Here is a 15,112-nt window from a genome sequence, read left to right as displayed (position 1 = left end):
CCTGTGTGGAGTTTGCATGTTCTCCCCATGCCTGCATGGGTTTTCTGTGGGTACTCCGGTTTCCCCCCCACATCCCAAAAACATGCATGGCAGGCTCTAAATTGGCACTAGGTATGAGTGTGTGCGCGAAAGGTTGGTCGTCTCCTTGTGCCCTGTGATTGGCTGGCAACTGATTCAGAGTGTTTCCCGCATACTGCCCATAGTTAGTTTGGATTGGCTGCAGTGCTCCCCTGACCCTCGTGAGGATAAGCGGCTAAAAAATGAAAATTAATGGATGAAAGGTTTCACACATGTATTAGGCTACTGCATTACACTGGAACAAGACATAAATGAGAAACTGATTTCCATTCAAAATTGTTATTTTTTTCATTGATTTAAAAAATTCCATCTAAAACTCCATCTAATTTTTATTTTCCCTCATTTCCTCAAATCTAAAAACAAAACCTCAATTCTAACTATTCAAGAAAAAAGTATGTATTTAAAAAATGAAGATAATGTAAACATTGCCTTTTTTTTTTTTTTAAATAATAAAGCTATAAGTAACATACATTAACAAAAGATACGTACAAATGACTTACATCATGCACAGTGAAATGGAATATTGACTTTTTTTATTATAAGGAATTAAATAAGTAGCCTCACATAAATGAACAAAAATAAGTCCAAAGTGCACATTAACATATTCTGAACCTTCCAAATAAAACACCAAAAAACCTGGATTTGAGCCAATCAGAGCTAACTATCCATGCTGATCACAGGTCAGGTCAATTGAACGGACAGCAGAGTCCAGTTTTTTTTTTTTTTTTGCTGCCCGCTTGTGCAGGGCGACTTGTCAGATACAGAGAGACACTGGGAAGAACTACGTAAAATAAATACAGTGATACCTCAGCTCACGAACGCTTAAGCTCACGAACTTTTCGCCTCAAGAACATTAAATTCGCGAGCATATAGTCTCTGCTGACGAACTAGTTTTCGGCGGACAAACCAAACCACGCGGTCGAACAGTGCCACGAGAAGCTGACGCACGCTCACGGCGTCCCAGTTCGTCCCCTCCCTTTCGTCGAGTGCGGACGTGGTTTGTGTTTGATAGAAATTTTGGACCATATTGAGTGTACTTTTGCTATTATGGGACCGAAAAACACCCCACCACAGGCTAGTGTTAAGCCTAAGAAGACATTAAAGAAAATAAGGTATATTTTTGTGTAGTTTTAAGGCTTATTTAGTAGAAAATTATGTTTTATGGGGACCTGGGAACGGATTATTCTCATTTTAATGGTTTCTTATGGGAAATAAATGTTCGGAAGACGAACTTTTCGCCTTACACACACTTTCTGGGAACCAATTATGTTCGTGAGCTGAGGTATCACTGTAAATGAATAATAAATATCGGTGGAAACGAATTACGCTACACAAGCTCTTTATTAGGCTTGTTGTTCACACTCATGTATGTAAATCTGACATTAGTAGATTGTTCTTATTGAAGATGCGGGTGTGGCAGCGTGGAACGGTTTTTTGTAAAACATGGGGTTTTGACAGTTGCTGTCATATTTTTGGGATCAAAGCACTGAATGCCAGAACATCGTTCCGGCATCAAATTTCATGCCGGAACGCTGTTCCGGCCTACTTTCACCCCTGCTTAAGAGTGGCTGTAAGAATTAATGAAATTAAAAGCGTGTTTTGGTTTCTTGGCTAAATCTTGAGTCTTTAATCAAATGAGAATGGTTGGACTATTCTTTAAAATTTTAGTGCAAAACTGTTGATATTGTAGAATATTTATTACAGACATTTAATTCTTGACAGAAATGGATGTTGAACGTGAGAAGCATTTGCAATGCTCATTACCTTTGCATTATGTCCACTGATTAAAGGTCAAGGTTCCATTTTAGGATTAACTGTGGTGGGAGGGAGGTAGAGTAGCCAAAAATTTTACACAAGTAAGAGTAGCGTTACTTCAAAGAAATATTACTCAAATAAAAGTACTCATCCAGATGTATTCAAGTACAGGTAAAAAGTATTTGGTGAAAAGAATACCAGTACTCAAGGTATGGGTAACATTGTGAGAAACTGCTTACGATGTACGACTAACAACAACAAAAACTATTCACCGTCTCACAGAATCTAGTAAAACTCTTTACACGGCTATTATAATGCCCCCCATTTGTTGATATAGGAAAAGTCACTGTTTTCTAGTGCAACAATGAAAAATAAACGCAATAGTGCTCGGGACTAGAGTAAATATGCTTGCCACTTTTCACTTCCTTATAGCGTCTGCGTCAGGCTACATGGCTCCTCCCTTGCCGTGGACCGCTCTTCACACTGGTCTGACGCCAGTGTGAAAAGCCCTAAAGAGTAGCGTATCTTCTTACCATGGTCAACGTGTTCTCAAATGTGAAAATATATTTTCATGCTTCGATGCTTTGATGCTGAGTCACTGTTGGTTCTGCTGAAATCACACGTTTGAACATTTTAATGAGACCTAGAGGCCATTTTTCCCTTTGCAATTAGTTTTTATTTTTAAAGCCCCAAGGGGGGTTGCTTTTGAAGTTTCACTCTATTTTTTGTCTTTTTAAAGCTTTGTTTAGCTGTTTACTTGTGCAATGTCTTGCTGGCTAGCGGGCCATCTCAAATATTGATTTTCTTCCAAAACAATAAAAGCAGTTGACCTTGTCCTAAGTACAGACTTCGAAATGCAGAACATTAATGAACACCAAAAAACAACTATAAAGGCATATTTTTTATTTTGTGAGAATTGAGAGATTACTGTACCTCAATAGATACAGTGGGGCAAATAAGTATTTAGTCAACCACTAATTGTGCAAGTTCTCCCACTTGAAAATATTAGAGAGGCCTGTAATTGTCAACATGGGTAAACTTCAACCATGAGAGACAGATTATGGGGAAAAAAACAGAAAATCACATTGTTAGATTTTTAAAGAATTTATTTGCAAATCATGGTGGAAAATAAGTATTTGGTCAATACCAAAAGTTCATCTCAATACTTTTTTATGTACCCTTTGTTGGGAATAACGGAGCCCAAACGTTTTCTGTAACTCTTCACAAGCTTTTCACACATTGTTGCTAGTATTTTGGCTAGGGCTGTCAAAATTAGCGCGTTAACGGGCGGTAATTAATTTTTTTAAATTAATCACGTTAAAATATTTGACGCAATTAACGCACATGCCCCGCTCAAACAGATTAAAATGACAGTAGTGTAATATCCGCTTGTTACTTGGTTTTTGGTGTTTGGCGCCCTCTGCTGGCGCTTGGGTCCAAATGAGCACAATGAGTGAGCATGGTGTAATTATTGACATCAACAATGGCGAGCTACTAGTTTATTTTTTGATTGAAAATTTTACAAATTATAATAAAACTAGGGCTGTCAAAATTATCGCGTTAACTGGCGTTAATTAATTTTTTTAATTAATCACGTTAAAATATTTGACGCAATTAACGCAGATGTCCCGCTCAGACAGATTTAAATGACAGTACACTGAAACGCTCACTTGTTGTTATGGAGTTTTGCCGCCCTCTGCTGGCGCTTGGGTGAATGACCATCTCGCATATTACCTCAAACAGATTACATCATATGAGGCCGTTTATGGACATTAAGAGTGAAGAGAATGCCACCGGCCGCTTGGGGGCAGCGCCGTTCCATACTCATGTTATTTCTTCTAAACGTGGGAGAATTAGTAGTTGTGAGACGTTTATGCTGTATTCACAATGCGATGCAAATTGCTATTTGTACTCCACACATATTTCGGTAAGTTTTCTTTCTTTTAGTGGCAATTATGTGTCTCTTGTTGTATTTTGGGTAAGATATGTACAAATATATGTTATACAGTAGAGGCGAGTGGACACAGGCATTCTTTGGACCGCGCCGTTTATTGGCAACTCCTTCACAACAAACATACAGTGGGGAGAACAAGTATTTGATACACTGCCAATGGGAAAACCCACTGGCAGTGTATCAAATACTTGTTCTCCCCACTGTAAGCATCGTTTAGTGAAAGCACAGAAAAAATAATATTCCTATCGCTCCCCAAAAAAATAATGTTCACAAAAAGAAAAGCACTTCAGTCTATAGTAATGAGGCCCTATTCTGACACACAGTTAAACAACAATGAAAAATGAACTGGCATTCCATATCAAAATAGCTATGCAAAATACACGTAAAACTTAAGACTTTGGTCACTCTATTTTTATTATTGTTATTTTTATTCCTCTTATTATTATATTAACTCTACTTTTGATTGAAAATTTTACAAATTTTATTAAAACGAAAACATGAAGAGGGGTTTTAATATAAAATTACTATAACTTGTAACTATAACATTTATCGTTTAAGAACTACAAGTCTTTCTATCCTTGGATCACTTTAACAGAAAGAATGTTAATGCCATTTGTGGATTTATTGTTACAATAAACAAATACAGTACTTATGTAGAGTATGTTGTATGTATATATCAGTCGTGTGTCTTATCTTTCCATTCCAACAATAATTTACAGAAAAATATGGCATATTTTAGAGATGGTTTGAATTGCGATTAATTGCGATTAATTACGATTAATTAAATTTTAAGCTGTAATTAACTCGATTAAAAATTTTAATCGTTTGACAGCCCTAAATAAAACGAAAAGATTAAGAGGGGTTTTAATATAACATTTCTATATCTTGTACTAACATTTATCTTTTAAGAACTACAAGTCTTTCTATCCATGGATCGCTTTAAGAGAATGTTAATAATGTTAATGCCATCTTGTTGTTTTATTGTCTTAATAAACAAATACAGTACTTATGTGCCGTATGTTGAATGTACAAATCCGTCTTGTCTTGTCTTTCCATTCCAGCAATAATTTACAGAAAAATATGGCATATTTTACAGATGGTTTGAAATGCGATTAATTATGATTAATTAATTTTTAAGCTGTAATTAACTCGATTAAAAATTTTAATCCTTTGACAGTCCTAATTTTGGCCCATTCCTCCATGCAGATCTCCTCAAGAGCAGTGATGTTTTGGGGCTGTCGTTGGGCAACACGGACTTTCAACTCGCTCCACATATTTTCTATGGGGTTGAGATCTGGAGACTAGCTAGGCCACTCCAGGACCTTGAAATGCTTCTTACGAAGCCACTCCTTTGTTGCCCTGGCTGTGTATTTGGGATCATTGTCATGCTGAAAGACCCAGCCACGTCTCATCTTCAATGCCCTTGCTGATGGAAGGAGATTTTCACTCAAAATCTCTCCATACATGGCCCCATTCATTCTTTCCTTTACACAGATCAGTCATCCTGGTCTCATTGCAGAAAAACAGCCCCAAAGCATGATGTTTCCACCACCATGCTTCACAGTGGGTATGGTGTTCTTCGGATGCAATTCTACGGTGGCCCTGAAGTGCAAAACACAACGGCAAATTAAAAAACTGTTACTGTGGTCCCACCTCTCTGTAGGTCAGTGAACCATTTCTGTGTAGATTTGGCTATATGTTTAGGGTCATTGTCATGCTGAAAGACCCAGTGACGACCCATCTTCAGCTTTCGGGCAGAGGGCAACAGATTTTGATTTAAAATGTCCTGATATTTCAAAGCATTCATGATGCCATGCACCCTAACAACAAGGTTCCCTGGGCCTTTGGAAGCGAAACAGCCTCACAGCATCACTGAGCCACCCCCATACTTCACAGTGGGTATGAGGTGCTTTTCAGCATCCGCATCTTTTGTGGCACGCCAGACCCACTTAGAGTGTTTGTTGCCAAAAAGCTCAATCTTGATCTCATCTGACCAAAGCACACGGTCCCAGGCTTCAACTGAAATACCAGGACATTTTAAATCAAAATCTGTTGCCCTCTGCCCGAAAGCTGAAGATGGGTCGTCACTGGGTCTTTCAGCAAGACAGTGACCCTAAACATATGGCCAAATCTACACAGAAATGGTTCACCAGACACAAAATCAAGCTCCTCCCATGGCCATCTCAGTCCCCAGACCTTGTTTTGTTGGCAAAAGGGGGTTGTACAAAGTATTAACACCAGGGGTGCTAATAATTGTGACACACATTATTTGATGTCAAATAATTATTTCTTTATGTGGGATTTTTTCCCCACCGAATAAATGCACTTGTATTTAAGGTTGGGTTTTTCTCTTTTTTCCATTAAGGTCCCATATTATTTGAATTAAAAAATATATGTATTAGAAGCTAAAAAGCACATCTTAACCAGGGGTGCCAATAATTATGGAGGGCACTGTATGTCTTCCATTTTCTAATAATTGCTCCCACAGTTGATTTCTTTACACCAAGCGTTTTACCTATTGCAGATTCAGTCTTCCCAGCCTGGTGCAGGTTTGCAATTTTGTCTCTGGTGTCCTTCGACAGCTCTTTGGTCTTGGCCATAGAGGAGTTTGGAGTGTGACTGACTGAGTTTGTGGACAGGTGTCTTTTATACCGATAATGACTTAAAACAGGTGCCATTAATACAGGTAATGAGTGGAGCTTCGTTAGACCTCGTTAGAAGAAATTAGTGCTCTTTGACAGCCAGAAATCTTGCTTGTTTGTAGGTGACCATATACTTATTTTCCACCCTAATTTGGAAATAAATTCTTTAAAAATTAAAACAATGTGATTTTCTGTTTTTTTTTCCACATTCTGTCTCTCATGGTTGAGGTTTACCCATGTTGACAATTACAGGCCTCTCTAATCTTTTTAAGTAGGAGAACTTGCACAATTGGTGGTTGACTAAATACTTATTTGCCCCACTGTATTTATTTCATATTGGGTACATTAATACAAACAGTCAAACAGTAATTACGAGAAAAGATACTATTCCTTCAGGGGGGAAAGTAGCGACTTATAGTCCGAAAATTACAGTAATTACTTGTACAGCAGACAGGAGATTATTTTTTAAAAAATTAAAAAAACTTTACAAGAAATAGAATTAACCTAAAGGCTACTTCCTTTTATGTTTACCCTTTTACAGGCAATCTACAAGATGGTCGGCACTGTGATCATGATGAAAATGAACGAGGACGGGCTGACGCCCGAGCAGCGGGTGGACAAGATCTTTTCCAAGATGGATAAGAACAACGACGATCAGATCTCACTGGATGAGTTCAAAGAGGCGGCCAAGAGCGACCCTTCCATTGTATTACTCCTGCAGTGTGACCTCCAGAAATAAGGTGAAGGGCAAGCGGAGCAACCCCGACAAGACGCCGCTGCCGCCACGGACTGCACAGAAAGCATTTCATGTTCCATTCAGTTTGCAGCTATTTCCACTGAACAACAGAAAAAAAAATTGCTTGGACTACCTTTCAATGGATCTCGCTTCTTGTGTTTGAAACACTCGTGTGCATGAGAATGTGATTTGCTTTAACAAAAAATAAACACAATGACACGCACGCATACATGACAGCACACACACAACAATACGCCACTGTATATTAAGACCACGCACAAATAATATACAAAGATATATAAGTATATATTGAAATTATTTAAAGATCAAATGCCAAAATGTGAAGTGTGCAATGTTTTTTTCCCCTCCAGTTTCATTCTATCGGAGCATCAACGATGTGCTACACTGGATTTGCCGCTATACTGTATTTGTTGTTCCACTGATGCTAGCTGTACGTGTTTACTAAAGTCAACCCAAAACCAAATTCCTATGGTAATGCATCTGCCGCTATCCGTCAAATATTAGCTCTAGATAATAAAACAGAGAGGTGGTTTGTCAGGAGTTTCTTCTCAGACATGCTTGTACTGTCAAATATAGAACTATGAATTTTTTCAAAAATGTAAACGTAGTTAATTTGCATGCCTTTAGGTTCTGCCTTAAACTCTTGTCATTTTGCATCCTGCGATTGAAGACTAGAAAGCCTTATCAAAGTTAACATGTGAGGACGATATTTTTACAGAAAAGGGCGGGAACCACAATATTGTGGGCCCCTGTTTGTGATTTTAATTTTTTTCCCCGACTGCTTTAACTGTGGGAGCATGTGTCCTTGTAGTTTAGCTGTTGTAGATGTTGCTAAGAACACAACACTTGACCTTACGTGTTGAAACACACCATTACAAAATTGCATGCTGTTGATTTGAAATGAGATCTAAAGGAACAAATTAATACCAATCGGAAGGATGTGAAATTAGAGTAAAAGTTGTCAAGTTCTTGACTAAGGGCGCACTCACACAGGAATACGTATATTGTACCTTGCTTCGGCAAAATTAGCTACGTGTCATCCTTCCTCATGTCATCACACGGTCATACGACGCCGAGTTACGACAACTTCTTATCTTCACTCCTTTGATTCCTGTTGGGCAAGTGGTGGTTGTCAACTGATTAAAGGAACAAACGAAAGGGTGTCCTAGAGGTTAGCGTGTCTTCCCTCTGAGGTTGAGAGTTTGAATCACAGCTGCAGTGTATCACAAAAGTGAGTACACCCCTCGCATTTCTGCAGATATTTAAGTATATCTTTTCATGGGACAACACTGACAAAATGACACTATGACACAATGAAAAGTAGTCTTCGTGCAGCTTATATAATAGAGTTCATTTATTTTCCCCTCAAAATATAGCCATTAACAAGGGCGTAGGTTTGCATAGGGACGGTGGGGATATAACACTACCAACTTTTTAGGATGCTGAAATTATCCCCACCAACTTTTAAGCACTTTATTTCCATTATGACTTCAGTTACAGTATATAGGTCATTTAGATTGTCTTCCTATATGTTGAGAGGATAGAATTGATCCTACCATTATTAAGCGAATTACAGTACTTTCATTATGTTCAGACTTATTTTGACCCCTTTTCACTCGCTGAATGTGCCAGTCCATTTTTTTCCCCTCACACGCATGTTTGATTGGCTCATGACTTGAACCCCCCCACACACACACACACGCGCATTCACAGCCCGACAGAAATACAACATGCCGCCTCCCCCGCCCACTTCGAAGACGAGGGATATTAGAATGTAGAATGTAGAAAAAAGAAGTAATGTAAAAAGACTTCAATATTGTGGAGGTGGGGAACACACCACTAATTTTGCATCTGATACAGTGCTTAAAGTCAATTTTACTCACTTATATTTCTTGACATAAGAAAAACAGCTAGCTGAAAATAAGACGAACAGACTTAATTTAAGCAAAACGTTTGTATATTTAATCTTAAAAGAAAAACGTGTTAGTCAGAAATGTTCTTAATGCAAGAATATTGTTCAAAACATTATCTGAAAGCATTTTTTTTCTTGATTTAGTTGAAAAATGACCAACGTTTGGATGTATGGGCTTGATAAAAACAAATACTGTAGTAATATTTACTTTAATGTGTCAGATTCTTCCACTTACTTTATCTGTTAACTAGCCTTTAACACTCAAAACAAGATGGGAGAAAATTATTTGACTAGATTTAACAAAAAATATCAGATTAAGACATATAAATTTGCAGTGTGAAAGTTAGCAGAGGTCAATACAGATTTATTTGCATTCATCAATTAGCCTATTAATTAATTCAGTTCATATTGGTGAGAAGTGTAGCCCTGACCCCCGTTCACCAAATATATTTGGTCTTATTAATGTCCTGTCCCCAGCAAAAAGTGTACATGTAAGTTATGCTGTTATATCCTCCTTACCAATATTGAGACCAAACCTACGCCTTTGGCCATTAATATATAAACCCCTGGCAACAAAAGTGAGTACACCCCTTAAAAACTACGTACATCCCTAAATGTCCAAATTGAGTACTGCTTGTCATTTTTCCTCCAAAGTGTCATCATGTGACACGTTACTCGATACTGTCAGTATTGCTGAGATTGAAGAGGTGGGGGTCAGAATGTTAGTGCTCAGACCATACGCCCTCTTTAACTGTTTGCTGAAGACATGTCAACAAAGCACATGGATTACTGGAACCATGTACTATGGTCTGATGAGATGGGCGGGCTTTCTTGTGTACCGTCTTCAGAAGAGGCTTCCTCCTGGGGTGACAGCCATGCACACCAATTTGATGATGAGTACTGCGTATGGTCTGAGCACTAACAGGCTGACTCCCCACCTCTTCAATCTCTGCAGCAATGTCGAAAGCACTCCTGTATTGAGTCACATGACATTTGGGAGGGAAAATGACAAGCAGTACTCAATTTGGACATTTAGGGATGTATGTAGTTTCTATGGGGTGTACTCACTTTTGTTGCCAGCGGTTTAGATATTAATGGCTATATTTTGAGTTATTTTGAGGGGAAAATAAATTAACTCTATAAGCTGCACACAGACTACTTTTCATTATGTCAAAGTGTCATTTTGTCAGGATTGTCCCATGAAAAGATATATCTGCAGAAATGCGAGGGGTGTACTCACTTTTGTGATATACTGTTGCTAAGCAAGCAAGCTACTATTTAAGTGAATTCTTGTTCAAATTTGTCAATTTTAAATTTACTACAATTAATTTTGCTTTTCGCGTTTGATTTTCATGTTGACATTTGAACTGTTCCCGTTTTTCATTTTCATGTCTAATTCTCAATTTATTGTCATGGGTTTGCATCACATATTATCTTCATGGCGTAAAATTTACTGGTCGATCTACATTCCTACCCTTACCTATGGTCACGAGCTGTGGGTCGTGACCAAAAGAACAAGATCCAGATATAAACGGCCGAACTGAGTTTCCTCCGTATGGTGTCCGGGCTCTCCCTTAGAAAAAAGGTGAGAAGCTTGGTCATCTGGGAGGGCCTCGGAGTAGAGCAGCTGTTCCTTAGCATGGAGAGGAGCCAGATGAGGTGACTTGGGCATCTGATTAAGATGCCTCCTGGACGCTGCCTGGACGGTGAGGTGTTCCAGGCATGTCCCACTGGGAGAAGGCCACGGAGCCGACCCAGGACATGCCGTCTTAACTTTTGCCGAACCCCTTACACTTAGTCACCGAACCCCTGGGGTTCTATCGCAGTCAAGTTAAGAACCACTGATATAACGTTAAGCTTCCGTTTACAGTGCAGTCAATTTTATCGCTTGTTTATTTTTCATTCTGCACAGTTTGAAATAAAATTTAGCAGTCAATGAATTTTCTGGTTCCTTCTTTGAATATTGACTCAGATCTCAATCAATAAAATCTACTGCACTGTAAATAGAAGCTTAACAATCTGAAGAACTCCAAAACTGAGTGGACTGCAAGCAACTCTTAGGTGTATACCGCCACCTACTGTACAAGAGTGTGGTGGTTTAGTAGTTAATATCTTGTTCACCAGCCAATCTTGCTTGTTCTCATGTTGCTGCCTCTAGTGCTCAGTATCGTTGCACAGGGTTTTTTTCGATTGTGCCGAAGGAATGAAAACGTAGAGTACAGATACTTGCTGTAAAATGTAGTGAAGTAAAAAGTACCACATCGTATTGGTACACCAATACATTTGTACTTCAATACTTCGTTACATTCCACCACTGCAGCTAAAAAATGTGCATGTTCTCCCCATGCTTACACATTCAAAAAACATCCACGTTATGATCAGTGAAGGCTGATTTACTGGTAACCTTTCTTGGGTGTGCCCTGCCTTTTACCCTCTTTCAATTTTCACTCTTGATCAAAAAGTTGGAAAAGTGTGTTATTCCACAGCTGACTGAGATGAGTTTTTCCAGTCGATCCTAGACTGAATTAAGCCGTGTACTCCATTAAATCCCAATTGTTTTAAAATTTCCAAACCATTTACTAAACTATCAACTGATTATGATCCATCAGTTGCTTTCACTAATAGTCTCACTTTCATCAAGATTTTGCAGGTTGCATATCAATATAATCAATGGCCAGCAGAGAGTAAGGCCTGCATTTCAACTCATTGTTTTTCTTACTCAAAGAATTAACACAAGTTTTATCGTAGGCCAAACAGTTTGAAGAAAGCAACCCTTCAAGTAGATCCAAGTTAAACGATACACCCACCGTCAAACTTTTTGTACTTTTTTACTCCCCTGAAATCTCATTGTATGGATGTAAAGTAGCCACGAAGGTCACTGAAAGTTCAGTCTCCTGGGAGTCCATCGCCATATTTCGATAATTTGGCCCACCTTGTCCACTTAACTATGTGATCTCCATACATGATGACCTGCTTAAATTCAACACAGCCTAGTGGTTCATTAGCTAATACAGAGCAGTAGTGGCTTGTCTTTGTAGGTTTGAATTTCTTTGCATAAACCTTTATGTTGTCCTTTATTTTTTTAGGGAAGGGGTGTTTCTAACTACAAGTCTATTATTGCGAAGATCAAGATACCAAATGTAAGCAAAAGGCAACTGTGTACAATGATTCTTTTGTAGCATGTATTGTGTTCCTGACGACATGGCTGCACTACACCCTGTGTTGTGATTTAATCTAATAAAAGGAACTCTCTGGGCTGTTTCACCTCTCTTGCTACCACACCAAGACACACAGATGGTTTACAGTTTACAAAATGTCATGACATATTGCCAAAGGCGTAGGTTTGGACTCAACATTGGTAGGGACGATATAACAGTAAAAACTGCATGTACACTTTTTGCTGGGGACGGGATACCCATATGGAAAAGGAATATAAAAAACAAGAAATTACATCGATTTAAGTAGTCATTTTATTATATGTCTGATACTATGATTTACTCTTGAAAGTGGCCACTTTTGCATAATTTTCATACAAAATATTTAAAGGATCTGTGTACGAAACAAGTAAAACTGATCTTCAGTATGTGGTAATTATGGAAAATATTTGGCAAATTATATTTTCCATAGATGTTTCATGTTTTCTGCATGTAAATTATGCTTTCCTTATATAATTTATATATGTTCAAAATATGCCATTTGATTAAAACAATGACAAAGACAACCCCTAGCAAAAAAATATGGAATCACCAGTCTCCGACAAGCACTCGCTCACTCATTTTATCATGTAGAACAAACTCAGATAAAAAGCTTGAAAAAATAATGAATTACTTCAAAAGTGCAACTCTTTAGCATTCAGAAACACTAAAAGAAATGAATAAAAACATTGTGGTGGTCAGTAAATGTTACTTTTAAAGAGCAAGTGCAGGGAAATATATGTATATGGAATCACCCCATTCTGAGGGGAAAAAAATGGAATCATGAGAAACAAACAATGAAATAACAAAACATATCTCTAGTATTTAGTAGCACCACCTCTGGCTTTTATGACAGCTTGCAGTCTCTTAGGCATGGACTTGATGAATATTCTTCATCAATTTGGTGCCAACTCTTTTTGATTGCTGTTGCCAGATCATCCTTGCAGGTTGGAGCCTTACTGTGGACCATTTTTTTCAATTTCACCACAGGTTTTCAATACGGTTGAGATCTGGGCTATTTGCAGGCCATGACATTGACTGGATGAGTCTTTCTCCAAGGAATGCTTTAACAGTTGTCGCTCTGGCATGATGCATTCTCATCTTGGAAAATGACAAAGATTTTCAACTGAAGGGATAATAAAGCTGTCTAAAATTTCAATGTAAACTTGTACATTTATTGAAGATTTAACCACAGCCATCTCCCAAGTGCCTTTGCCTGCCATGCAGCCCCGTATCATCAAGGACTTAGGGAATGTTGATGTTTTCTCCAGGCAGTCATCTTTGTAAATCTCACTGGAACAGCACCAAACAAAAGTTCAGGCATCGTCACCTAGTCTAATGCAGATTCTTGACTCTTGTCATTTTCCAAGATGACAATGCATAATGCCACAGAGCTAAAACTGTTAAAGCATTCCTTGGAGAAAGACTCATTCAGTCAATGTCATGGCCTGCAAATAGCCCAGATCTCAACCCTACTGATAACCTGTGGTGGAAATTGAAAAAAATGGTCCACAGCAAGGCTGCGACCGGCAAGGATGATCTGGCAACTGCAATCAAAGAGAGTTGGCACCAAATTGATGAAGAATACCCATCGAGTCCATTCCTCAGAGACTGCAAGCTGTCATAAAAGCCAGAGGTGGTGCTAATAAATACTCGAGATGTGTTTTGTTATTTGTTTCTCATGATTCCATATTTTTTTCCTCAGAATGGAGGGATTCCATATATATAGCCCTGCACTTACTCTACAAAAGTAACATTTACTGACTATGTTTTTAATTCATTTTAGCGTTTCTGAATGCTAACGAGTTGCACTTTTGAACTAATTATTTTTTTCAGACTTTTTATCAGAGTTTGTTCTACATGATAAAATTGGTGAGTTAGTGCTCGTCCAAGACTGTTGCTTTCATATTTTTTGTTAGGGGTTGTAGCTATTTTTCTTATTTCAAGAAATCTGAGTAAAATTGACTCAAAGCACTGGCAGATAATTTAACTTATTTCTAGTAGATTTACACTGAAAACAAGGGAATTTAACTAGTCATCAGCCAATCAAACACAGCAGGGCCGAAAATGAAAAGAGGTATTTGGTATGTGGCCAAATTGATTTTGCCGTGTGGCATTTTTTTTGTCATGTGGCAAAATGGATTTTGGCATGTGTCATTTTTTTGGTATGTGGCAAATCTGATTTTGCCATGTGGCATTTTTGTGTGTTAAAATATTTTGGCATGCCTTTATTTATTTTTATTTTTTTGGGGGGGGGGGGGTATGTGGCTTTTTTTTTTTAGCATGTGGCAAAATGGGTTTTGGTATGTGACTTTTTTGGTATGTGGTAAAATAGATTTTGGTATATGGGTTGTTTTTTTTGGTATATGGCATTTTTGCAGGCCATGCATGTCCATGCCATTGACCGCTATGCACGTCCAAATTTCCCATTCAATTTAAATAGCAGAAAAACGTGTGGCTGTGGCTGGAAAAAAATTGGGTCAATATAAGTCTGAACATAATGAAAGTAATTCACTTAATTATGGTAGGTTCAATTCTATCCTTACAAAATATGGGTAGAAAATCTAAATGACCTCGATAACTGAACACATTATATAATGCGAATAAGGTTGCTTAAAAGTTGGTGGGGACAATCTGAGCATCCTGAAAAGGTACTAGTGTTATGTCCCTACCGTCCCTATGCAAACCTGCGCGCATGTAAAAAATGTGTAAATGAGGAAGAAAAGGGCATCCATGGAAAGCATATTTATTTTACAAAGAGCTCATTATTCTTGTCTAAGCTATTTTCAGGTCTAAGATTGATGAAAAAAAGAGAAAACA

The 15,112-nt window shown here is 38.1% G+C and overlaps 1 protein-coding gene across 2 annotated transcripts in view; it reads left to right on the top strand.

The window, feature by feature from the left end:
* The window catches only part of vsnl1a (visinin-like 1a), an 89,564-nt gene extending 77,211 nt beyond the window's left edge, over positions 1–12,353 (top strand). For both annotated transcript variants that reach the window (XM_057822847.1, XM_057822846.1), the window contains one exon: positions 6,971–12,353. In XM_057822847.1, the coding sequence (XP_057678830.1) occupies positions 6,971–7,168 (198 nt within the window). In that variant the 3' untranslated portion in view covers positions 7,169–12,353. The remainder of the gene's footprint in view (positions 1–6,970) is intronic.
* The last annotated feature ends 2,759 nt before the right edge of the window (positions 12,354–15,112 follow it).

This window comes from Corythoichthys intestinalis, chromosome 19, assembly GCF_030265065.1.
Source record: "Corythoichthys intestinalis isolate RoL2023-P3 chromosome 19, ASM3026506v1, whole genome shotgun sequence".
Classification (NCBI taxonomy): domain Eukaryota; kingdom Metazoa; phylum Chordata; class Actinopteri; order Syngnathiformes; family Syngnathidae; genus Corythoichthys; species Corythoichthys intestinalis.
The sequence above is the reverse complement of the archived record's forward strand: the minus strand, read 5'-3'. Positions and strand labels throughout refer to the sequence as shown.